At 40.7% G+C, this 24,620-nt stretch overlaps 3 protein-coding genes across 4 annotated transcripts; 1 reads left to right on the top strand and 2 right to left on the bottom strand.

The window, feature by feature from the left end:
- Positions 1-6,059: 6,059 nt before the first annotated feature.
- mtus2b (microtubule associated tumor suppressor candidate 2b) lies at positions 6,060-13,804 on the top strand. The gene is made up of 9 exons (XM_029516719.1): positions 6,060-6,116; positions 8,594-8,660; positions 9,030-9,244; positions 10,465-10,570; positions 10,659-10,732; positions 10,869-10,967; positions 11,047-11,166; positions 11,385-11,482; positions 11,801-13,804. Exons 1-9 carry the CDS (start codon positions 6,060-6,062, stop codon positions 12,006-12,008), a joined length of 1,044 nt encoding a protein of 347 aa, XP_029372579.1. The 3' UTR covers positions 12,009-13,804.
- A 612-nt stretch (positions 13,805-14,416) lies between these two features.
- stoml3a (stomatin (EPB72)-like 3a) lies at positions 14,417-18,048 on the bottom strand. Its single transcript, XM_029516722.1, has 7 exons — positions 17,920-18,048; positions 17,217-17,320; positions 16,414-16,486; positions 16,093-16,175; positions 15,782-15,985; positions 15,188-15,322; positions 14,417-15,063 (listed from the first exon to the last, which is right to left on the bottom strand). Exons 1-7 carry the CDS (start codon positions 17,996-17,998, stop codon positions 14,875-14,877), a joined length of 867 nt encoding a protein of 288 aa, XP_029372582.1. The 5' UTR covers positions 17,999-18,048; the 3' UTR covers positions 14,417-14,874.
- A 1,146-nt stretch (positions 18,049-19,194) lies between these two features.
- Positions 19,195-23,371, bottom strand: slc25a15a (solute carrier family 25 member 15a). Of its 2 annotated transcripts, none has more exons than XM_029516720.1 (8): positions 23,100-23,371; positions 22,920-22,975; positions 22,195-22,453; positions 21,370-21,510; positions 21,096-21,271; positions 20,849-21,007; positions 19,802-19,928; positions 19,195-19,348 (listed from the first exon to the last, which is right to left on the bottom strand). In XM_029516720.1, exons 2-7 carry the CDS (start codon positions 22,972-22,974, stop codon positions 19,807-19,809), a joined length of 912 nt encoding a protein of 303 aa, XP_029372580.1. In that variant the 5' UTR covers position 22,975; positions 23,100-23,371; the 3' UTR covers positions 19,195-19,348; positions 19,802-19,806. The 2 variants fall into 2 exon arrangements, with proteins under 2 accessions (XP_029372580.1, XP_029372581.1); XM_029516721.1 differs by having other exon boundaries at positions 19,214-19,348; positions 22,920-22,978.
- Between the last annotated feature and the right edge of the window lie 1,249 nt (positions 23,372-24,620).

Genomic DNA, 24,620 nt, shown 5'->3' with positions numbered 1-24,620 from the left:
TTTTTTTTTTTTTTTTGTGCCACGCTTTGAATTTCTGAGGTTTAATGGTGATGCTGATACCTAATCCTAACACTGAAGGAACACAAGATGGGAAATCTCACTCTCATTGACCTAAAAAGGATCACCAGGTCTTTTATAGGTCAGTGAGAGTTGATTCACAGCTCTGTCACTGCACTGAAATATGCTCTGGACAAAATAGCTGCTTTTTATGTTTTGTAAATGAAAGACGATGTTTCTACATCGTATATGTCAGATCTATCTATATTCTAACTGTAATTATTTACACCCTGTACTATAAGTATACAGATTTATGAGACACTCTTATTAGATGATATACTCTATTGTGGTGGAAGGACCAAAGTATCAATCCTTTGGAGTTTGTAGAGACAGTTATGGCCCAATACTATTATTTAAAGGACAAGTCTCTTTTTCAATTGTCCTTGCAAATAGAAATCCTTTGAAAACTTTGACAATGTCTGACAACTGTTTTGATGTTCTTCACAGATCCCAGCAGTGGCAGCGATGACACACCTTTACACAAAGCTACAACAAGTGAAGCTTCCCACGCTCAGAGCCGACCTCAGCCTCCCTCTGGCCCCAGCCTCCAGCGCCGCACACCGCCCCCGCAGCGCTGCTCCCCGCTGGGTAAGTCCCCACAACACATGAGGTTAGATGTCAGGGTCTACAGGTTTGTGTGCTTATCTCCAGACACAATATGTGCTGTTGCTGTTTCTGTGACCGTTCTGGGTCGAGGTCTGTCTCTCTTTTGAGCCAGTCACCCTGAAGGTTGGATATGTCAGTGTGAGTCAGGAGACGGGGAGGTGTCAGCACTCAAACAGCGCTTGGCCGCTGATAAACTGCAGCCCTCAGTTCACATGTTGCTGTTCATGCCCCTGTGAGGCTTATTCCACTGTTACTTTTCTCTGCTATCACTGAGCTGTGTAGAACAGGGAGACTCCAACAGACACTGAGGCTTTCTAGTCATTGCCAGTGTCACTGTACTACACCAGGCAGGAATAGCTAAACTTACGTTATTTTAGTAGCTCACCTGCTTCAGAGAGTGTGGCTTGGGCGTTTACGTGAAGAAAGAAAAAAAAAAAGAGAAAATAATTTATTCTGAAGCAAAATTTGTGAGCAATAAGCCACAAGGCAGAAGTAAATGCGTTTAGCACCATTACTTGATTATTCTAACATTTCACCACAAGGTCATCATGAAAGCATCGTTCATCTTTTCTTCATTTTTTTGTCCATCATTGTTACTTTGAGTTGCCTCTTTGAGAAGCATGACGATAGCACCTGCAATTACCTACATGCAACAGTATGCGGTTAGTTTGCCTGTGTACAATAGTCATTTAACACAGATAATGTGGGTGGAGGCCTATGATATTAGTGCTGGCAATCCATCACAGCAGTGATATGGTACAATGCATTTCCACAAAGATGGTGTATGTGTCTTTGCTGCTGGCTGGTGCACGTTGGTGTCAGCGATGGCACCTTTGCAGTTTATCTGTGAATGCAGGATATTGACACCACCCAGTGGTCACAGGGTGTAAATCCGGGTAAAGCAGGAGAAGCGGTGACTTCAATCATTCATCCATCTTCTACCGCTTATCTGTTTCCGGGTCGCAGGGGGTGCTGGAGCCAGCTCACTCGGAACGAGGGCCGGTACAACCTGGACAGGTCACCAGTCCATCACATGGCCCACAACCAACAACATTCACACTCAGACCTACAGACAATTTAGAGTCCCCAGTTAACCTAAACAGGAGGAGGAATGCACGCAAGCACGGGGAGAACATGCAAACTCCACACAGAATGGCCCCAGGCATGGGAATTGAGCTACTTGTTGTGGGGCAACAGCGCGTAACCACTATGCCACCGCGCATCTGTTAGAGAATCAGTTGCAAAGTGGTGCAGCAACTCCAGCTAGTGGTCACTGTACCTCACTGTACTTTACTTGCCTTTTGAATTTTTCTGGATGATTTCCCATGTAAAAACTAAAGAATAAAATAATACCGCTACCACAGTCTTCAAAATGTGCCAAAGCTATCAAACGGTCCACAAATGTTCAATGAGTTTCTTTAGTATCAGTGGCGACTTCCCATTTGTAGACTAGATCATAGAAATATATAATACATTTTTAAATTCATATGTTTTGAAAAATCTGAGTAAATTCTGTTTAAATAAGTAAAAATGTAACTGCTGAATGGTGGAGCAGGCAATAGATAATGTTCATGTAGGTACATGTAATTTTTCTTTACTGCACAGCTTCCAAGAGGGAGATGCAGCGGGAGGCAGAGGCTGTGATGCCACCAAAGTCCTCCCCGAAAAGATTTGCGGTGGTTTCGCCCAAGCCTCAGTCCTCTGGTGAGTCTCACCCACACGCAGTCATCACACTGTAGCGTGTGTGCACATGTAAACGCATACTGTGTACACGTAGGCTATATATCTGATATGGTGTGTTTGGTTCGTCACTAAGTGGAACAAAAGGACGAAGAAATAGTCAGCATGTGTAGCACCCTCAGCTTGTACTGCACCTTTAAAATTCTCTCTCACTCCCCCCGCCCCAACGCACATTTCATTACAAGGCTCATGGCAGCCCGCTGTCGTCATAGCAACAAGCCACAGTTGCTGTAACGCTGGGATGGCTTGTTCAGGAGCAATCCTGCTGGGTCATATTTCCACAGCACAAGTCAGCACTCTCCTTCGCAGAGCAGACTGAATAACCTGAGATGCACGTACTGTTCCCAGCACAAGTGCCCAACTCACCAGAGAGGAAATTGCTGCTGATTGGTGTGAGCAGGGAGCAATCTTGAGTAACAGTAACTTGGACAGACCATTTATCCTTGTCGGAGGATATAAAACACTGAGGTCCCGACCAATCAGCAGTGAATCTGATCGAGTAGGTGTCACTCAGCTCTTCGACATAGCTAACAAGGGATGTTGCTTGGGTGCAGCTTTTCCATTGATTAAATATATAAAAAAACTAAATATATATATATATATATATATTACAAAAAACAAGGAATAAAATAGCTGAAGCTCATATTCTCTTTCTACAACTGCTAAATTTACTATTCAATAACTATACAACAAATCCATAGCAGGAAATCCTGGTTATTTGGAAACACTATGTACCTTTTTTTTCTCTTGATAAATTACTTGTCATCAATTCATCAATTCTTAAATTTTAAAAATGAATGTTGATTGGCGGGTTTGTTCTTGCACACTGCAAAGTCTTTACAATGGTGTTAGCCTTTGCAGAGGGCGGTTTCCATTAACCCAGTTAATGTGCAGTTTAAAATAGAGGAAGGGGTTTTTCAGGTGGTGTGACAGGAGAAAATGCTTCACACAGATCTGCACTGGAAACCTGGTGACAGTTAGATTTATGATACTGAAGCTAGAAGATATGTGACATTATGTTTCAGAAAATCTTTCAGCCTCATCTCTTTTTGTCCACCTTTCTGCTCACTGCCTCTACAGTTCGGGGGCGGACCGCAGCGGTCCAGAGTGCAGTCCGGACCGGGAGGACCCAGGAGCTGGACCGCGCTCTGATCCAGCAGCTGCGAGAGCGCTGTGAGCAGCAGGCCCTGCAGCTCCAGAGCCTTCAGGCCCAGCTGAAGAAAGCTTCCCTGTGTTTGGACGTCTTCAGCATCACTACTCAGCACTTCTGTAACAAGGTAGAGAGCAATGAGCCCTGAGCTGTTAACACCAGTGATGACAAAAACTGTGACATTTAAATACTGAAATATTCATATTGTGTTAATAGTACTGCTACACTTTTCATCAGCGTGATTATTTGCAGTTTCTTTGTTAATGTTTCACAATTTAATTAGCAACAGAAGAAGTAATAATAGCATTAATACCATGACCAGTAATAATCATAACAATAATAATAATATGAAATAATACAATTCTGAAGATTTTGTGATCGTGACAATTTAAGCATGATTACTGTTAAGTGAAATACTGAGAACTCTACTTTATTTCATTCTAAATTATAAAACGGGGCCATTTGCATTTTCCTACTCTTCCCTTCCCTTTAAGGTCTGTGCAAAGAGGCTTGGGTCACAACATTCATCAGATGGCTCGTCACAGCTGAATCCCAGAAATATCCCCTAGACTTTTCCAGATTCTATCATTTTGCTCCTAATTGTCTTAAATTCGATCTTTTCTTGCATCAAAAACTTCTGTGAATGAATTTCCAAATCTGTACTTACTTTTAAATACATTAGTGTGACAAAAAACAAGAATAACTTGATAAAGTGAATGTCACTGCCATTGTGATGGATGTATTTCCAATATCAGGCATGAATCAAATCGCTGCTTGCAGGTTTTCACATCACATGGAAATGAAAAGCAGAGAGTGGCATACTGAAACAAATATATAAATCTTAAGCATGATAACACTAACATGGGGTTTATACAAACAAAACTGGCTTAATGCTAAATGGACCACTTGAAAAATCATGCAAACTCAATCCCAGATTTGCTTAAATCACTCCTGCCTCCTTAGTTTATCTTGCTACTCATTCACTTTGCATACATAAGAAAGCGCAGCGCATTCACTGGCTCAAAAGAAACCTGTAGCTTCTGCCTTTTGTTGTCAGCATCACAGAGACAATCTCTGGCTTCAAATCTCTCTGAAGTAGCAGTTGGACTGTTTGTGGGGAGATCCAAAGGGATTTCCAGTATTCCACTTTGTGGATTTTTATGTGTTCAAGTGGACAGAATATGTTGATTCGGCCCTGCTTATTGTGTGAACTGTCACTGCCAATGATGTGGAAATACTCTGAAGAAGAACCAGCTGGCGTGCACACCGCTTCCTCTAGAACCTAGATTAACTGCCTTGTTGCTTGCCCTCTCCTGCTCCTTTGCTTGCATTTCATCAATTTCTTAGCCCCACCCATGGGCTCTACGCTACAGTGCGAGATGAGAAATGAAATTAGAGTGGCCTGCCTTGGCTGAGCTGGGCTTTTAGTGAGAAGGATGAGAGAGACAGGCAGAAGGCTCACTAAGCTCAGGTGGAAGGTTGGTTTAGATTTATTGTTGAATTGAAAGGCAGAATACAGCATTGATTTTATAAGGCACTTTATCCTGAAAGGCTTTAAATTTAACAAACAACCTCAAAATACACAAAAAGCATTAAAAATATACTTGCAAATGATAAATATGGTGGGATGGGTCTCCCCTTCGGCTGCTTTAATTTGGTGTTCGTGAGCTTAATGTATATCCCTGAATGATTATTTGGTTGCAATAATGGGTAATGTCCATTTTCAGCTTATGGTCCAAGATCTTGTATTTCAGCTGTGTGTATGTTTGAGATGTGTACGAACAGTGACAACATACTCTAATTAGCGTTTAGTTGGCTTTTAGTTTTAGCTTGTACAAAAATGTTTGTATGAGATTGGCTGAAGAAATACAGGTATAGACAGGTGCATGTAGTCTTTTTTTTTTTTTTTTTTTGCAAGAAACTTTACAACCAAAGCTGCAACTTAGACTTCATACCTTCAGACAGATCCATTTAGAATCCATTATATTCGATTAAGCGTATGAGAGTTTGATGTTTGCTGAACTGCCTGCTGCATGTTGGTGTTCTCCCCGAGCTGAGTAACAGAGCAAATAATTGGTTGCTTATTGATCATTTCCCTCCCCCGTCTTTTTCTGCTCTACTCCTTCTCTTTTTTTTTTTTTCTGAAAGATGCAAAAGACGGCACATGCGTGTATATGCAATTGTGTGTGTGTGTGTGTGTGTGTTCTACTCCCTGGCATGTGTGTGAATGTGGTACAGGGCGTGCTGGTGGGGGTTTAAGGGATGGGCCAGCAGGCAGAGCTGGGCTGGGGCTGGCAGTCTTTGTTCTAGCTCTGATAAATGCCGGTCGCAAACCAGGAAACGAGGTGAGGCTTTGGTCTTCCCGTCTCTCCTCCCCTCTTCTTCCTTCGCCCTGCTCCCTCCCCCTTCTCTCCTCTGTCTATCTTTCTGTATCTTTCTGGCACTTGCATCTGTCACTGCTGCCTCCCCATACCGGCTCAGGGATGCTGCTGTCTGCTATCCTAGTATGGGCCATTGCTGCTGTGGGCTCATTTTCCTCCCTCTGCGCTGTCTGGACCAAACGGTAAAGGCAGGATCTTCTGCAGACAGAAGGCTTCTTTCAGCACCGAGGATTCCTCTAAGTATATGCGGTTGTGCGCATGTGTGTGTCTGGTGGGGGTCTGAGTGTGTCTGTTTGTGAGCATTATGTTCACTTGTTTTGTGGAGACAGGGCTGCCGGAGAGAATAAATCTGTGCATGATTGTGCTGAGTCAAAGCTGGCTCGTCTGTCGCACTGTCCCTCTTTCTTTGCTCTTGGAGTTTGAATGGACATTACATAACATGCTATTGCTGCTGTATTTCAGCTGTGTGTCCTTAATGCACATATGCTAGGCTAATTATTGTCTTAGCACATGACTGTACATTGATGATATAGGATAACTTCCATTTAGGATGCATTATTTTCATGTTGGCCTGATGTTGCTGCAGCTACAGGAGCTCACATTCTCAGACATGAAATTCCTGCCGTGTGCTCATTGTAGCCTGAATCTCTTCAGGACAAGGAGACAGCAACTGCACAGTTGAAGGATTTTGAGCAACCCTTAACACTCAGAATCATGCATCTTTTGACTAACTGATAATTAGAGACAAACATTTTTTTTTTCTTATATCTATTAACAATAGCTGGTTCCATCTTCTCTGATTTTCAGATTATTAGAATTATCATAGTTATTTTTTTACCTCACTGATGATTAGATAGCTTTGAGTTTTGAACTTGTAGTCAAAGAAATCCAACCCCTGACTTCCCCCTCTTTTATGCTATATACTTAGAAATGAGTCAGTGAATCACAAAGATATTACATCTACAGTAATTGATAATGGAAGCAGTCCCCATTCAGCTGCAACACTAAACATAAATGCATTATGTTGCCTGGCTAAAGGCTGAATAAGGAAATCAGAATGCATGTCATATCACACATAACTCCCTGCTGATCAAATAAGGGGTTGTTTGAGCAGGACTGGGGGATGTTGGGTAGGAGCAGAGGTGGGATTGTGGAGTAAGAAACGAAATGAAAAAGCAGCAGACCACCCTTCATCCCTCATGAGGTTGCAGTTTCTCCCCGATGATTGCATGTTCCAAGTAAAACCTCTTAGTAGGTGACATCATTGCTGTCAAGAGACAGTATCTCCTACATATTTCACCTGCTCCGAGCAGTCTCTCCCTTTCATTGTTTCCAGTAAGCCCTGCTTTGTGATCTATGCTTTATATCTGAGCAACAGTGTGCTAAACTATCTTACCGCGCGTTTAAAGTTGGGATCAATCCTCATTTCACCGACTGATGTATCCGCCTTGCATTTATTCTTTGTCTCACTGTGATCTATGTGCATCAGGCAGCACACAGCTGCATGGCTTGTGGTAACAGTTACTGACCTTTAGTCACGTGTATTAATGGTAAAGTGAAGCTTTACAAACAAGCCAATCAGCTAAATTGTATTGAAAAAAGTTTCATCGCTTGAGTTGCATGGGGGGGGGGGTCTCTGCTGATCAACGTTAGGGACTGTGAGGAAATATTTCACAACCAACAACATATGAATATTTATATAATTCAGTGTCTTTAGCGGTCATATATATCTCAGGCACGGGCGCCATGAGGGCCCCTTGAAAAGCTGTCACATCAACCCCAGCAAACTCACTCACTCCTACCGCTTATTTCCAGCAGACCCCCACGAGACTGACATTCCTTCTCATAAATGATATCTTTCAGAGTTGAAACATTTTTATAATGTGAACATTTCTTGGGAAAATCTCTTTTATTAATGACGTTATCATTACCAAAACCTCTGTTACTAGCATTTGTTTGATTTAAATTGACTGCACATAACATTAAACATTAAACAACACTGAATCCAGAGAGATACTGTATTATGCTAGACTTTCTTCAACAGGTGACAGGAAGTTATTATTTTTAGACTGGCTCTCACCTTAATACTTACTGGGTTAGTTATTGGCTCACAGTCATACAATAGTCATTTTGCTGCTAAAAAGTTATGGAGGACATACAGACATAATCATCTATGGCAGCATTACTCGAACCTGCTTTTCTTGTAAAGTAATGAGTTTCAGTGTAATGACTTTCTGAATTATTCAGTGAGTCTAGACGGTGGTTGTATCACCTTAGAATAACAGGGATGTTCAGGTTGTTGTGTTCCTTTACTTTAACAAATCCTTCTCCAATTCTCCACTTTTATGGAAAGAAACTGTAAATGTAGCAGGAAGGTCCTTTTATATTAACAGTACAACAAAATATTGACACTGCTCCAACATTATAGCCTTCTCAGGAGCAGGACTTTTGGAGGGCTAGCAACTGGCAGTATATCAGTAATATCAGCACAATGCTCTTATCACTCTAATTAAGTCTGTAATATAATTTGTGTCACTTTTGCTTTTCAGCATCTTAAATTTTCTCCCAACACTGTCACATTTGTTTGAATCAAATGCTTGCTGTGGTGCCTCATTGTGTAGTTCAGAGGCACTCACACTCGTGTGTGTTTGCATTTCAGACCGAGAGTGCCATTGTGAAAGAGAGGGAACTGTCCCTGGAGCTTGCCAGAATCAGGGATGAAGTGGGTAAGTGGGATACGGCTTGATAGAATCGGCACCACAGGGAATGCTGAAAGAAATGTGCCATGATTATCTCCCAGTATAGCATGTTTTATACACTGTACTACCACAAGCGACGGGAGGGCCAAGTGACTCCTCATGAAACGATTCTGCTGATTGAAGTCTGCATTTAGTCCATGATAAAACACTATGCACCAGAAACTTAAAAAGCCGCTATGACAGGTTCATAACGCACATGCTTTTATCAAGAATATTCAAATACAGGAGGCGAAAATTAACTTTGGTGTAGAAGTTTTCTCCTTTGTAGTCAGTATGTGACATAAAACCTAATCCAGCGAAAGAAATTTCATCATCCGTCTCCACATTATGTTCCAGCTTTCAGTGTTGCACACTGGGAGCAACTGCAGCAGGAGAAGGAGGAACTCGAGCATCGTTTTGAGGCTGAGCTGCAGGGATTGCGGGCTCAGCAGCAGAGGGAGCTGGGTGCGCTGGAGGAGAGGCTGAAAGTGCAGCACATGGCTGAGGCAGAGAGCCTGCAGGCCCAGCAGCAAGCCGAGCTGGAGGAGCTACGGGTCAAACAGCAGGAGCAGGTGTGTGTGTGTCAACAAAGACTTTTTAATAACTGCAGAAGTCCGATGCAAGACGTTGGCGCGTGATTGCATTTGAAAGCATTTGAAAATTGCAATCAACTATTGTGTGTCCCAGTTAGAGTCACGGCCAAAAACATCGGCACCCCTGCTATTGTCCCAGACAGTGCATCGCTTGTCCCAGGAAGATGTTGTGATTTGATATTCACGTGTTTATTTCTTTTGTTTGCAGTGGAGCAGCACAAAACACAGAGAAATAAAACCCAAACCTGATTCAATTCCACACACAGCTCAAAAAATGCCCCTGGACAGAATTATTGGCACCCTTAACTTCGTATCCTTTGGGGAAAATAACTGAAATCAATCGCTTCCTGTAACCGTGAATGAGTTTTTTTACACCTCTCTACTGGAATCTTGGATCGCTCTTCTTTCGCAAACTGCTCCGGGTTTTTCAGATTGTTTTGAGATCTCCTCAGAAGTGTTCTAGCTCTGTTTGTAGTGCTTTCTGACGTTTCCTTTGGTCATTGGCCCGCTGGAAGACCCATGACCTCTGGTGGAAACGTAGCTTTCTGACACTGGGCACTATGTTGCACCCCAAAATTCTTTGGTGATCATCAGATTTCATGATGCCATTCACACAGTCAAGACATCAAGTGCCAGAAGCAGCAAAGCAGCCCCAAAACATATTTTCTCCGGGCTCAGTGTGACACCCAACATAAAGCTTGAGTCAACTTTTCTCCAATTTAACTGGTTGCAAGTGTGATTGCTAGATTGCCCACACGTTACTTGTCACAAATGGGTCTAAATTCAAATTACAGGAGCATCACAAGCTTGAAAAGCAAGGATTTCTTACCATTTTGACAAGGCGCCAGTAATTTTGTCCAGTGCATTTTGTGAGTTCTGTGCGGTGTGAATTTTTTTCTCCGTGTTTTGTGCTGTTCCGATGATAAACAAAAGAAATAAACATGTGGATACCAAAACATTTCAAGTTGCAACAGTTTTCCGGGAGAAGTGGTGTATTATCTGACAGAATTGCGGGGGTGCCGATATTTGTGGCCTCAGATCTCACTGTGAATTGTTTTCCCTTTTAAAGGAACCCGAAACTGCTAACAGCATGTTACACAACTCATTACTACACTCCTGGTGTGTATGCATGCTTAGTTAGTTCGTGACACAGTGTGCAGCTGATCACTGGTGTAAAGGATGGCTGTGATTGTCTGCAGGTTGAGGAGATGAGTGACAACCATGAGGCGTCTTTGATGGAGATGGAGACGACTCACAGTGACACACTGGCCACTCTACAGGAGGAACATGCCAGGACTGTGAAGAGTAAACACTGTGTTTAAAACCTGCCGCTTTTCCTCACTGACTCATTCTTCGGAGATGTTACACAATGTTGTATGTCTCTTGTGTTTAGATTTGAAGATGGCCCATGAACAGCAGAGGAAGTCCCTAGAAGAAGAGTTTGAAAAGATCAGACTGTCACTGCAGGTTAAAGCTTTTTTTGTTTAGCTTTGTTTATTTGTTTTTATTTTTGTTGTTGTTGTTTTTTGTTTGTTTTACAGATGCAGATACGTAGTATCATACGTTTTGTGGTTAGTGACATCAAAATCTGTGTGGCCAACAGGATCAGGTGGATACACTGACATTTCAGAATGGCTGCCTCAGAGACCGAGCCAAGCGATTCGAGGAGGCTCTTCGCAAGAGCACAGATGAGCAGATAGTGGTAACTGCTTCATCATTCATTACAGCACAGTATATTTAGGCTGAGGGTGGTTTTCACTCAGACTGTCGGTTTTTGGCAGGATGCTTTGGCTCCATATAAACACATCGAGGAGGACTTGAAGAGTCTGAAAGAAGTTTTGGAAATGAAAAATCAACAAATTCATCAGCAGGAGCTGAAGATTTCAGAGCTGGAGAAAATAGTAGGCTTCAAATTTCTGCTTGTGTTTCGCAACAAAGGAACGTGATGCTTGTTTCGATCTGTTTCTCCCATTTCAAGCCATTTGCAGAATAAAATGACAAACAGTGGTTAGGACGAATGTCTCCTTTGCAAACCCACATCATCCGATCACCATGTTCGAGGCTGCAATGTCAAAAGAATTTAATGTTGTGCACCTTTTTGTTCTGTGTTTTTGAGCAGGCTGAAAAGAATGTGTACCTGGAGGAGAGACTCCAAGTGTTACAGCAGCAGAACGAAGACCTGAAGGAGCGGATAGACAAGAACCTCGCTGTGTCCAGGTGAATCTAAATACACAAAGGTGAAATGCCGTAGAAGTGAATTTAAAGGTCAGTCTGAATTTAAAAGAGTAATTACGCCACGACTGAACAGTGAACGAATAAGAGTTATACTGCCTGTGTGGTGATTTAAAGCAAATTCAGCATTGGGCAAAAGTACTGTCAGACATATCCAGGTTCTCTTTCAAAGTAGGACTACTGTAAAAACAGGCAGGGATCATAATTATGCAAGTGGCAGGAAATTTCAGATGTCAGCCTGCGCACTTAGTATGTGCCATTTCCGTTTTAAGTCCTTCTCACTCCTCTTCTCTTCTTCCTTAGACAACTCTCGGAGGAGAACGCCAACCTGCAGGTGCACGTGGAAAAGGAGAGCAACGAGAAGAAGCGGCTGAGTCGCACCAATGAGGAACTGCTGTGGCGGCTCCAGACAGGCGAGCTGAGCCCTCGCATGTCCCCCAGCTCCTCCCCCATTCATCGGCCAATCTCCGGCCAGGGCTCCCCCGCCCGACCACACTCATATCATCAGTGACACTCTCCAAACTCCAACCAGTCTGTCTTATCTGGCCCAATTTTTCTTTTTTTAACTACGTTGAATGTTCCTCTGAGTTAAAATGGGAGGATTTTACATAATTTAGGTCGACAAACACAAATACGTTTTTCGGGAACTGCCATCCACCCATGTGAGGCATTTCCAAAATTCAAACTGTAGGAATTTTAATCCCTGACCTAAAGAATTGTATTAATGACCACACTTCTTATTGTCCGAAGTGGAAATGCCTGCCCTCCTCTTTCTCTATTCCATTTGAACGCCCCAAAAAAGCTTTGATGAGATGAAAGACCTGGGTCATGATAGACGTCGAGAGAATGGGATCAGAGTCACAGTGCCTCATTTCCATGTTTTTCGCCTCCATCAACATCTCCACAGTCACATCCCAGCGCTCAGGATGATGGACGAATGAGACTTAGCAGAACATCAAAAGTGCAACAACGAACACAAGAAGCGCCTTTGCTGCCCAATCTCTCCCACCAGCAACGGCACAGGCAATACTTTTAAGGAAAACCACAAAACTACCTTCAGTCAGTTATACAAGTGCGGATTCTTCTCTGGGGCAAGTTCAATATTTTCATGCAGAAATAGTTCACGTATCAGAAGTGTATGAATGACTACCTATACATCAAACCTCAATCATCCACCCCACTTTTTCCTAAAAACAATTAGAAATCAGCACTGACCTGAAATGTATGATTACAACAACGTACCAACTCATAAACTCATTGAACTGCCAACACAGTTTAGCTAAGTTAAAGTTAATGATCAGAATTTTTAACAACAACAACAACAACAAAAAAAAAACTGTACATGTATTGATCTCTTTAAAGCATGTTCTGTCTTCCAGCTATAATGAATTTTATTTTAGGATTACCTACAGTGTGACAAAATAGAGTGGAAGTAGGAGGGGGCAAAAAAAAATACCTCCTGCTTATAATGAAAGAGCAGGATTTATTTAATGAAATCAAGAAGAACGAGTATTAAAGATTTCAGACCTATTTTACATTATTCACGTGAGTTAATGCTCCATCACTTTTAGTCGTGCTAAGAAAATGTACTTATTTCAAACAAACCTAGCATGTCTTTTCATAGAGACTCTACCAAGGCTTAATGCTGACAAGAAATGTCAGTGAGAAGGGAAAGTGATTTAAAAAAAAAAAAAAATCCTGGATCAAGCCACACAAGAATCAAAATGTATACCCCATCTCTCCATTAAGTTTTGTGCAAATCGGTCCAGTGCGTTTTGTGTAACCCTGCCGACAAACGAACAAACATGGGTGAAAACAAAAAGGCAGAGACCACCAAAGACGAAATCATTCAATGCAGCAGTCCATCGTGTGCCATGGCTGTCATACGTCTGCAGGTAACTGCTGCAAAAATCAGCCATAGATAGTGCGAACATAGTGGCTGCTGTCAAAAAACAAAACAAAACGAAAAAACAGTATTGACTTGAACACGTGAATCCAGCGTCTCTTCATCAGTTGTTTTTTTTCTTTCGTTTTCTTTAAGTGTACCTTATCGTTGCTCTTGCAGCAAAGTGGAACTGTTTGTGTCTCATGAAACTCTGTTTCACCACAAGAAAAACTTTGAGAACAAACGGCTTCCAGATCTCCATCTTCAATGGGTCCATCTCGTGCATTTAGGAAAACTCGTCTCAAGAAAAAAGCTGCAAGCTGTTACCTCATGTCTCATTGCAGAGAATAATCTCAGGTGTTGAGAGTGACGAATCATCGAAAGGAAGCAACTGCCATAACCTGTTGTCTTTTTGTTTTGGTTTTTTGTATTACCGTAGTTTTTTGTTTGTTTTACTTTTATGCTCATGTTTACATAACAACAGTCTTTTTTTCAGGTTGTTCTTTGTATCAAAATTATTTGGATGTACAGAATGTGTGTACATATTTTAAAAGAGCATTGTGTGATCACCAGATATACGAGAATAGTTTGAAAAAGTAATTGCTTTAAGATAATAATGGGATTTAATAATTAGCTCCCCAGATTTAAAATATGAAAATCTGCTCAAATGGAAATTGGGTTGGAGGTGAGTTGTTTATTGTTCAGACAAGTTGATTATGTTTTAACTTGGTTGCTGGTGGGTTTTACTGTGTTCTGAAAGGGAGGGGAAATTATATTTCTTGCCATCAGGTACTTTGATTGCACTGATTGCCTCTGTGTCCTATGGACATGACCTTGTACTCTTTTAGCGAATGTTAGTTCCACACTAGAATAAGAGGTTTTGTTTACAGTTTACACCCAATGTCAGAGGGGGTTGACGTGTCACAGGGACATTAGCATTTCTGTTGTTTTTGTTTTTATTCACAGGAATTCTGTTGCAATGATTGTTTTCAGTATTTCAGAAACTCATGCTGTGGATAATTTTATATGGAAGCATGTCTTTATTAGGTTAATGTGCGTTCTTGTTTTACATTTCTTGTGCATTTCATATCTTTATTTATTTGTCCTTCCCCAGAACTGCAACTGTAGCTTAGCTAATTGAAACATTGTGGTCCGTGATGAGACACTAACATCTATATGTATATGTTGCACTTTGTATTTAAGCATTAAAACATAAGAAAAAAAGTAATGTATAAACCTTTAAATACATTATCATGACAGAGTTCTTTTTTGGGGGGTAAAAATATTAGAAATATATGTTCGAAGGGCCAGTCTGTAGTATTTAGTGCCCCTATGTGCTGGAAACGTATGAGGGCTGGGCCGATGGCACTAAAGATGACACACTGGCCCTTTTAAAAAGTGCTGTTGGTTTAAAAGATACGACTTAAACTTATAACTGCAGACACATAACACTAGTGCAAATCTGCCTTAATTTTAGCTCTTAAAAGATTTATCACTTCTGCATGAAACTCTGCAACATATCTATAGGCAAAGGGAAGATGATGGTTGAGTTCTTCTCTGCTGCAATGGTGTTGAGTGTTTGCAAGTAGCGTAGCTGGAGCCCAGAAGGTGACTCAGAGATCACCAGGGAGGCTTCTTTCAGGGCCCTGGAGGCCTTCATCTCTCCCTCTGCTGCAATGATCTGAAACACAGACAAAGGAGATCTTGGTCTCTGCTCATGTTGCTCCTACTGTTCTTTCGTTGTCATTATTGAAACAAAAAAAATATAGAGGAAATAAGATTAGATCATCCAGCGCTCTCTTCACCTTTGCTCTGGCCTCCCGGCTGGCCTCTGCTTCTGCCGCCATGGCTCTCTGCAGCTGCTGGGGCAACTTGACATCCTTGATTTCCACCCGCTCCACCTTAATACCCCATGGATCAGTGGCTTCATCCAGAGCTTCCTGTAGGGGATATCAAATAAAAAAACAATCCAGCCAGAAAAACACTGTTAGCTCTGGAGAGCCTTTAAGCCTTTGATTGGCTTATTTTGAGATAAATTTGTTCTCTGGTTAAAACACAAAAAAAGCCAATAAATATCCAAACATAATTATCAGTGGTTAGTAAAATGATAATAATGCTCCATGACTGATGGCAAAGAGGTAAACATTGAATTCTTGTTTTCACAGAAACACAAAAAGGGGAAGAAGCTGTTTGAGGAACGGTGAGAGAAAACAAATCTGTTCTTCTGTGCATTTAAAAACACCTGACTGTAAAAGGCCCCCGCAATGGCCGTGACAAAATAAATGAATCAGGATTTTACGATTGAAAATTCCTTTCACAGTTATGAAATTGAAGATTCTCTCTTCCCTCATGTCCTCCAAGCTTCCCAGAAATCTTACTACCTCAGAATTTCTCCTCACCTGCATGCTGAGCGAGATGCCTTCTCTGTCAGACAAAAGTTCTGCAAGGTTTTTGGTGCCAAGCACGTTCCTCAGGGTGGTTTGAGCCAGCAGGCGCGTAGATGAGTGGGCATTGGTCACATTGGCCACAGATGAGATGGGGCAATAGATGCGGAAGTACACAACGCCATCCACGGAAACTGTCACGGAGTCTTTAGTGAGGATCTGTAAAGGTTATAAAAAAAAAAAACTTGCAAGACGGAATACAGAAAATATACACAATATCTTAAATAGAACAAATATAAAAAAATGAAGGGAGAAAAAAAAAGTACCTCTTGCGGAGGGATGTCAAAGGACACAGTTCTCAGATCGACTTTCACAAAGTTATCAGTACATGGCAGAATAAAGAAAAGACCTGCATAGACACAAACATTACATTTATTTTGTGTATCCATCGTTGACAGCCATAGTTGATAGCTCTTTGTTTAGATTTGATCAAATAAGAAAAGCTTCTCTCATTCATTAAACTATCTTGTCATAAATTCCAGACAGATAGTGGAAGATATTTTATAACCAACTTTCCAAAAAGATTCATTTTCCAGCCTGGGTACATTTTTCTGGTGTGTAGATAGCATATAATATATGTGACAAACCTGGTCCTTTTGGCTTCCTGTCTGTGATCCGGCCAAGTCTAAAAATGACGGCGCGTTCGTACTCTTTCACTATCTGGAAGTTAGAACCAGCCGTACAAAGAGCATAAGAAAGACAAACAAATGAGTGCAAACAAAGAGAAATTATATTAGCCAGTTAACTGAACTAATCACAGAAGCATGACTGTGAAGGTTAGACCACCATCGAGAGCTGACCCAGGTCAGTTCAGGGTTAGGTAAGGCATCAGCCGCTAACTGTGGTAGGCTACACTGCATCTGACAGTCCCACAGCCAGACTTTTTTTTTTTTTTTTTTTTTTTCCCCCCCAGCCAGTTTGTGCAGATCTTTGTTTGAATTTGTTGCCATGGTGCCTCTAGTTACTGTGTGGTGAATAAAGTGAAACGTTAAACTGCAGGGTTAACACATTGTTCTTCTAGCTAACTTTGGCAGAGTAACTTGAATGATGCTGTAATCCCATATCCACATATTGGCTTTAAAAAGGACCTGACTACAGATCCTTTAATAGAAAAAGGACACTTCTGTCTCTTAAATGTGCTTTACTCAAAATATTTGGTTAAGTAGTTGGTCAAAATAGATGGTTTGAGTTTTAGATTTCCCTGGCCTGGCAAACATTCATGAGGATTATTGATAAAACTTGGCTGAAATCATAAAATTGCCTTTAAAACAAAGCAGTAAATCCACAGTAAAAAACACTCACAGCAGGTCCAACGCAAAGACATTAGCTTCTCCATCAAATAACAATAATGCTCTAGTCTTGATCAGCAGTACACAAAAATGCACTCTACCTTAACACACATAAATATTGTGAATGGGAATAATCCGATTACAAAAATGAGAGAGATGATGGCCAACAGCCAACCGCAACAACCCAGCTTCCCCGAGCTCTTATCTGAAAAGAGAGTGGAAAACACTTAAGAGTCGCTCCTGATATCTACACCCACTAATTTCCAACACACTATTGTTACACGTTAGTGTCTCAGTCTAGACTGAAGATTGTAGTAATGATTTTACAATCACACAATCAGACAATAATATAGTAATATGTGGTGCAGCACCTTTTAGTAAAGGTGGCACAAAACATTGAAGCAGTCGGGCAACAAGGTGCAGTGGATACACATTTCATGTTTGTCATTAATGAGGTAATTAATCTCTGAGGAATGTTGCAACACTTCAAGTAGAGAAGTGCCAGAGCATTTTGCCTAAAACTACTGTGCTTTTGATGTCAGATTTAGTTTTTCCTTGTTAATTTTTGTTGACCTTTATTAGAGGTCTCCAGTCTGTCTCCTTAAAAGTGAATATGAAGTGATATAAACTAAACGTTTAAAATGGGTAACATTACAGAAAAAAAAAAAAAAATAAATAAACAATATTTGTTAGTTCCAGCTCTTGGTAGCTCTCAAATAACCTGTTACCCCTGAATGTTCACTCTCAAAAAAGAATCACAATTTCTGTCCCCTTTCAGGATAAAAGATTAAAAATATTATTTACCTTCAACGTTCTCCACAGAGTTTATCTGAAGTTTACCTTGTGTAACCATCTCTGCTGTGCTGGATGTTGTTGAGATCATCAGTAAGGATGTGTAGCCTGTGTAATGAGGCAAGTGAAAAAGAGCTGCTCTTGTTTATCTGTTTCTACTCCCTGTGGTGCGTGATCTGCCTCCTTTCCCTCATCTACTGTAGCTTTCCATGAGCCAAAGACATACACATCAACTCATGCGTGAACTCAGTTCTGGGTGCCAACAGGTAACATGAACCACAGAGCCTGACTGCCCTTCTATTGAAAAGTTCATAGTTTTCCCATTATACCGTCACAATCATGCCCTGAAGTCTGACACCTGCTGAGTGCAGGTTATGAATAAACGATAGGTAGCATCCACGCCGTGAAACATAAGAGCTGCTGTGACAACAAGGAGTGTGATCATGTTCAGGTTTCCCCTAATAATACATTTCCCTCCACATTTAAATTGTGTAACATCTGGGAAAAGTAAGCAAGACATTTTTTAGGTAAAGAAATATTACGTTACATCTGTATTGTTTATTTGTCAGGGACAAATACACAAGAACTCGCTTTGCAAAAATATACCAAGTAGATGTCATGCACATTTACCAGTTCACAGATGATGTCCAATGTCAGGTATGTTCACACACTCCTATGGAATTTCAAGTAAAAATTTGAAATGAAAATAAAAATGGAAAAACTTATAGATGAGCACAAGAGTGGAGCAAAAAGAGCAGCAAGATTACAATTTTCTGTGTTAATTGTACTTTTGTGTATCGTCTATAATGTGAAGTTGCATAACACACTGCATGTCATATGACACAGCTATGTGAACTAACATGCCAGCAGCTCATTATCATTAGCTTTCAGTGATCTTTTTAAAAGGGACAATCATGGTGACTTGCTCACTTGACAGTGACTTAGGCTACACACCTCAAGCTCACTTTGTTCATTTAAACACAGGAATTCAGCAGCTGTGTAACATCAATGGTGTCTAAAGCAGCAAAAAAATGTGTGTACTATTTTGTGGTGAGAACATATTTATCATACATATTTATGTATAGTCAATGAGTGATGCATAATTCATTTTAATTTGTGATGCTTGAAAAATAAAATTTTGGGCCAAATTAAAATCAGTGAATCTTGAATAGATCAAATTCAAACTGCTCCAGCAGATTAAAGTGTTTCAGGTGAACTGAGCTCTAAAATGATCCAATATTAAAAAAAAAAAAAAAAAAAAAAAAGAAATCACAAACAAATTTACAATCTTAATTGTTTAAGTTATGTTATGCATATTATGGCTTCACCTGTTAACCATATACATGCATGTCATGCATGAGTACAGCTAACTGCTGTTCAGTGTGAATGGGGTCCTCTTGTGGTCACAATGGGCAACTCATCTCAGAGTTGGTTGCCTCCGCTAAAGAAGAGAAGCAAATGGAAACACAAAGAATTACATGAAATTAAATTAAATTGTTTGTTTTTTTTGTTTTTGTTTTTTTACCTCCAGGGCAAACATGGGAATAAACACTGCCAACAGCAAATTGCCCTTTAAATGTAAATATTGTTGAAGCATAACCATGTTGGAGAACAAGTTCATCTGGCTGGTCTATGTTAGCTTTTTCTCTGACTTAGACTAATCTTTTCCAAACACTCACTGAAAAATGTGCTCACAGCACACTTTACAGAACAAACTTTATTTGAAAGGACTGTGGCCTGTGTTGCAGAATGTTCTTTGCAAGGTATTCAAATACAGCTACAACAGAAACACAACAGTCATTCTTTTTTAAGCTCACCTGGAATCTTATATTCAAGACAATAGTCAGGTTATTCAAAAAATACTTGAACAGCTAAAAGTGTTTTCACTGCATACTTGCTTCAGGTACCAACTGCTTCCATCATACAACTGCGACTAAGCTCATAAGCCAGGAACAAGGCCCCGTTGGCAGGGAAGGTGCGTATCATGGTGGGAGTCAGGCCTGAGTACAGAGCAGCGAAGCCTGTGAGACAAGAGAGTAAAACATGTCATTCCCCATGGATGAGTCAAGCCAATGAAAAAAGGCAAAGTATTCACACTACAGCAAAGTTCCCCTTCTAGAGTCCATTTGGGACTCATTTTGTGGCTTTTGTTAAGGTTCTGTGTCAACATGATGTAAATACTGGCCCCTCCTTGAGTCTAACAAATGTATATTTAACGTATTGCACCCCATGTACTGTTCATCTCTTTGTTCCGCCTGGTTAGCACCAGATGGTGCAGGCGTATTCATTTAGAGGCTGCTGTTTTATGTGTCCCCAATATCCTTTTGAGCCGTTTCATTTTCCCTTTAAAAAAAAAAAAAAAAAAAAGTTTTTGTTTTTTTAAATCCTGGGTCATTACAAACACTGACTGGCAGCAGGAGGCAGTAGAACCACAAACTCCATACTTTTACAGCCTGCAGGTCAAACTCGGAAACATAGCTACAGAAAGCAGGCCTATTACTATAACAGCCATGGTGGCTGTGAGACCACAATTAATTTTCAGAAGCTCAGAAAACTTTTCAAATGCAGTAAATATTCCAAAAGAATCCAATTTGAATAAAGATTTATTAAGGTGAGAAGTGAGTCTCTGCAGAGGTCATTTCTGAGCATCTTAGCTAGTTTTAAACAGAAATGGAAAGTCACGTCTAGACACTAAATGTGTGTTTAAGTCAACACTGTTCCCCACTGAGCCAAGGTTGTAAAAAAAAAAAAAAAAAAAAGTAAATTATATAGTTGCTGCCCTTCAAGCTATGATTATATAGTCATGTGATATAAACCAGCTGGTTCTGTTCCCCTGCTGTCAAAATTAAGGTCTGAATGAAGAAACTTCAGAGGCATCTGGGAAGCCAATGTGGAGTAAATTTGAGATCCAAGAGTTTTACAATTCGCAGGCTGATCTTACCTTCAGTGCGCACGATACCCATGAAAGTTTTCATGAAGCCCGCTTGTCTCCCTGCTAAGGAGTACACCTGGATCCTGGACTTCACACAGTCTATGGGATAGACCACCAGCCAAAGACAAGCTCCCCCCAAACCACCGCTGAACATGAGTGGAAGAATACCTGCAAAGATCAATATTATTCTATACACATACATACAAACTCTAAGAATACCCCATTAAATACAGAAGGAAAAATATCATAAACATACCTATATTGTCCTTGTCTCTGCCCATATACTTTGCGAAAGTAGACCGAGACAGTTCATAGGCCCCAAAAAAGCAGAAGTAACCTGGCATCTCCCTCACAATGGTAGACGTGAGTCCTTGATAGAATCCCAGGGGACCATTAGTTTTTAAGACTGTATTCACCACTGTCCACACTGTGCTGAAATTAAAAAACATAAAAGTCACAAAAAAAAAAAAACAAAAACAAAACACGTGCTGCTCATTGCAGTGTCTTCTTTGACCTCCAGTGACACTGACCTCCTCTGTCCGCCTGCTATCTTGCCACTTGCCTCCATTTCATGCATAGCCTGCAGGCGACACTTCACCAGCTCAGTGGGGCATAGGGCCATGGAAGAGAAGACAGAGGCCAAAGACCCTGCCGATGCCTTCTGTATCTCACTGATGAATAATGAAAAAAAAAAAAAAAAGGCAGAACAAAAGTAATAAGGAAAAGTATGCATTCTGGAAGAATGCATACTAATGATTCCTATTGTCATCTCACATAATAGCTCATTCTTGTTCTGCTCAAATTGGCTGACACACAGATGGCTTTGGAAATTAAGTGTACTGACTGAAATGCATCCTTTGAGCGTAGCTAAGATAATTTTGTGAAAGTAAGGTGTTCTGCTCCAGAGCATGGAATCATGTTGCCCCTCATCGCATTTGAATGGCTTTTCTCATGCTGACAAGGAAAGATCGGGCATTGGCAATGTCAAAGATTTAACTGTATATAATGGCTTACAGTATAGATAACTTTGCGCTTAAATTTCACAAGCAATCCTTTTAAAATAGCCCATTATTGTTCACTTCATTAGTTTGTAACAATCTTCTGGCATATGCTCTGAACTTCTACTGAACCTCCAACACTGATTTCAGAATCATATCTTTCACACTTCAGCTCTTCAAGTCTGTATATAATTTAAATGTGAAAAAAAAAAAAAAAATATGTGATCACAGACATTTTTTTTTTTTTTTGCATTGTGCAATATGGCACACAACAAAAAGCTTCACTGGACAGGGGACAGAGTGGGCAGTTGCAGAGATTGTGACGTGAACAAATGCAGTGACAGGTAAGAGTCGAACCTGAGTTCTGTGCCTTTATCCACCTTGATTACGAGACGGATAACATCCTGGCAGAGGCCATAACTCAAGAAGAGCACAGCGTTCTCGCTGATATTGGCCATAAGGGCTGGGATGGAGCCTTTGTAAAGAGCGCGGAGTCCTGACTGCCTGAAGTTCGACATGAAGCAGTGGGTGAAGCCACGGTACATGGTGGGGAATGTCTGCATCTTCACCTTTGCGGTATCGAACGGCTGACCGCTCAGCACACAAGCTGTACCACCTGAGCAAAGACAACAACAGACGATGCCATCATACCTCTGAGTTCATGATGTCTCACAGTGGAACTGCCCAAAGTCAGCCTCATAAGGAACTTCCTCTCCTTCTCTTAGAAGATACAGCCATAAACCAGATATAGAGCCTTTGCTTGAGATTATGACAAAATATTAATTGTACTCTTCCCTCTCAACTGAACAGGAAAGGCAGGATGGTGATTCATTACTTTGCTGTGTTTAAGTTTTAGCCTTGCAATAAGTAAATAAATATAAATAAAGAAAATAAAAGAAATCAGGCAATTTAGTCTATTTTTAGCCAGCTGTTGTACCAAGAGTGTTTGAATGCGTGTGTGAATTATTAAATGGGACATAAATTGTAAAGTGCTTTGAGATGGTAAAACACCCGAGAGGCTCAAAATAAAGGCAGCCCATTTCTAATTTTCCTATCCAAACTTACTCAGCGGACAAACCCACCTAATGCTCCAGCTGTGAAATCGATGATGGCCTGGACTACCGGATGTGGTGCCATGCTGCTTCAGAAGATGAAAATAATTCAAAAAGTGAGGCAAACCGACCCACAAACACAAAACGCAATCACCAAATTGAAAGAGAAGTGACCCGTAATCCGTGGGAAGTGACATTTTTCATGCTCACCTGCCGTCTCCTCAGTCTGAGGCGAGTTATTTTACTGCCTAGCTTGCGGGGCGTGTGTCTGGGTGACCGTGACCTCGTCGACTCCTCAGCAGCCAACCAGGTAACACCGTGAAGTTCCCCTAGGGCATCTCAACCCTGCAGCATTACACTATGGTTTTTGGAAAGAGTCAGCAGGTTTCGGCTCAACTGCCCTACAGCTTGTCTCTGTACTTCCGTTTTGCCGGTAGCGTCTCGCGAAATCCACTGGCATCTTTCTGCAAGTGCGCTCACTAAGCGCATTAAGTGAATGTGCGGAGGAAGTCCCACTCAAACAGGAAACGGTTCATCTCCAAATTTAAAGCCTGATAACCGGAACTACAATCGGTCAACTGTCACTGCTGGCTCCCATAGAGGTCTTATTTTTCATACGGATAGTTTTCTGGCGACTGTTGACAATGCTGTGAAAATAGGGTTATTATTATCGTTTATTTATCAATTATTTATTTATCAATCTTTAAGCTTTATATTAGAACGTGTCTAGAAATTAGTTTTACTTTGAAACGAACACATACACCGTTTCAACCCACTGACTTCACACTATTTTCTGTATAAAAGAAAAGGTGTTGTCTTGAAAGCTGATAAATGACAATACAGAGCAGGTCTTTAGTATATACATTTTTAAGGAAAAGAAAAAGCACATGGGTGGTAAAATAAATGATAAACGCAAATCACGTTTTTCAGAGGGCTGTCGTTGACAGACTGACTGAACAGGCTTCGAGAGCTGAAATACGGAAGAGATGTTATGCTGGCTGTGATACCAAGAATGGCCACATGGAGACAGGATACTCCACAGTTAGACAACAAATCACCAAAGAGTATCTCCTAGAAACTTCAGTCAACTTACCACTGAGATACTCTCCTCGGGTCTTTTAATATATACATAAACATTTTTTTCCTTGAAATTCCCCAATCCATTATTATTGTTGTTGATGTTGTTATACAGTATTGTTAGTATTTTGTATATAATAGTATTTTATATGTGCCAAATTTATGTTTTTGAGATTTTTTTGGGAGGAGGGCATCTTTTTAAACGTATAATAAAAAAAGAAATAACTTAGATAACTTGCCAATCAGATTCATTGAAGAATTAGAATATCTGAATCGATTCAATTTGAACTCGGTGACAATAATAACGTTTTGTTCATGAACATCCGACTACAACCATGAATATTAGGAATCCAACGGGAAAAGTAGGCTGAAACACTCTCAAGTTACTTTTCTTTTTTTATACTTTTTGAAATAATTCACTGCGATTCTTGTTGGATGAATTAGAGTTTACACATTATTTTATTAAGAAAGAAAAGGAAAGAAAGAAACTCACTGGATTCAAAAAAGAAAATAGACACATTATCTCGTAATTACGAGATCCTGCAGAAAGAGAGCGACATCCATCACGTCAGACTGGGCTTTCCTTCTGAACAGTCCTAACGACTTGAGATGCCTGCGCAGTGTTGGCATACTAATATTAATACATCCTCATTT

This window comes from Echeneis naucrates, chromosome 13 (genome assembly GCF_900963305.1).
Source record: "Echeneis naucrates chromosome 13, fEcheNa1.1, whole genome shotgun sequence".
NCBI classification, from domain to species: domain Eukaryota; kingdom Metazoa; phylum Chordata; class Actinopteri; order Carangiformes; family Echeneidae; genus Echeneis; species Echeneis naucrates.
This window is presented reverse-complemented; position numbering and strand designations above follow the sequence as displayed.

What these genes read in the sequence shown, in the direction of transcription:
- mtus2b (XM_029516719.1), top strand. Translation starts at nt 6,060, where the DNA reads ATGGGCCATTGCTGCTGTGGGCTCATTTTCCTCCCTCTGCGCTGTCTG. An exon ending in GGGTCAAACAGCAGGAGCAG is followed by an intron (nt 9,245 to 10,464) that starts GTGTGTGTGTGT and finishes GATTGTCTGCAG; the next exon opens with GTTGAGGAGATGAGTGACAA. An exon ending in TTTCAGAGCTGGAGAAAATA is followed by an intron (nt 11,167 to 11,384) that starts GTAGGCTTCAAA and finishes GTTTTTGAGCAG; the next exon opens with GCTGAAAAGAATGTGTACCT.
- stoml3a (XM_029516722.1), bottom strand. Translation starts at nt 17,998, where the DNA reads ATGATCTCAACAACATCCAGCACAGCAGAGATGGTTACACAAGGTAAA. An exon ending in CTCTGTGGAGAACGTTGAAG is followed by an intron (nt 17,321 to 17,919) that starts GTAAATAATATT and finishes CTCTCTTTTCAG; the next exon opens with ATAAGAGCTCGGGGAAGCTG. An exon ending in TTGACATCCCTCCGCAAGAG is followed by an intron (nt 15,986 to 16,092) that starts GTACTTTTTTTT and finishes TAACCTTTACAG; the next exon opens with ATCCTCACTAAAGACTCCGT.
- slc25a15a (XM_029516720.1), bottom strand. Translation starts at nt 22,974, where the DNA reads ATGGCACCACATCCGGTAGTCCAGGCCATCATCGATTTCACAGCTGGA. An exon ending in TTTCACAGCTGGAGCATTAG is followed by an intron (nt 22,454 to 22,919) that starts GTGGGTTTGTCC and finishes GTCTTTGCTCAG; the next exon opens with GTGGTACAGCTTGTGTGCTG. An exon ending in ATAGCAGGCGGACAGAGGAG is followed by an intron (nt 21,272 to 21,369) that starts GTCAGTGTCACT and finishes TTTTAATTTCAG; the next exon opens with CACAGTGTGGACAGTGGTGA.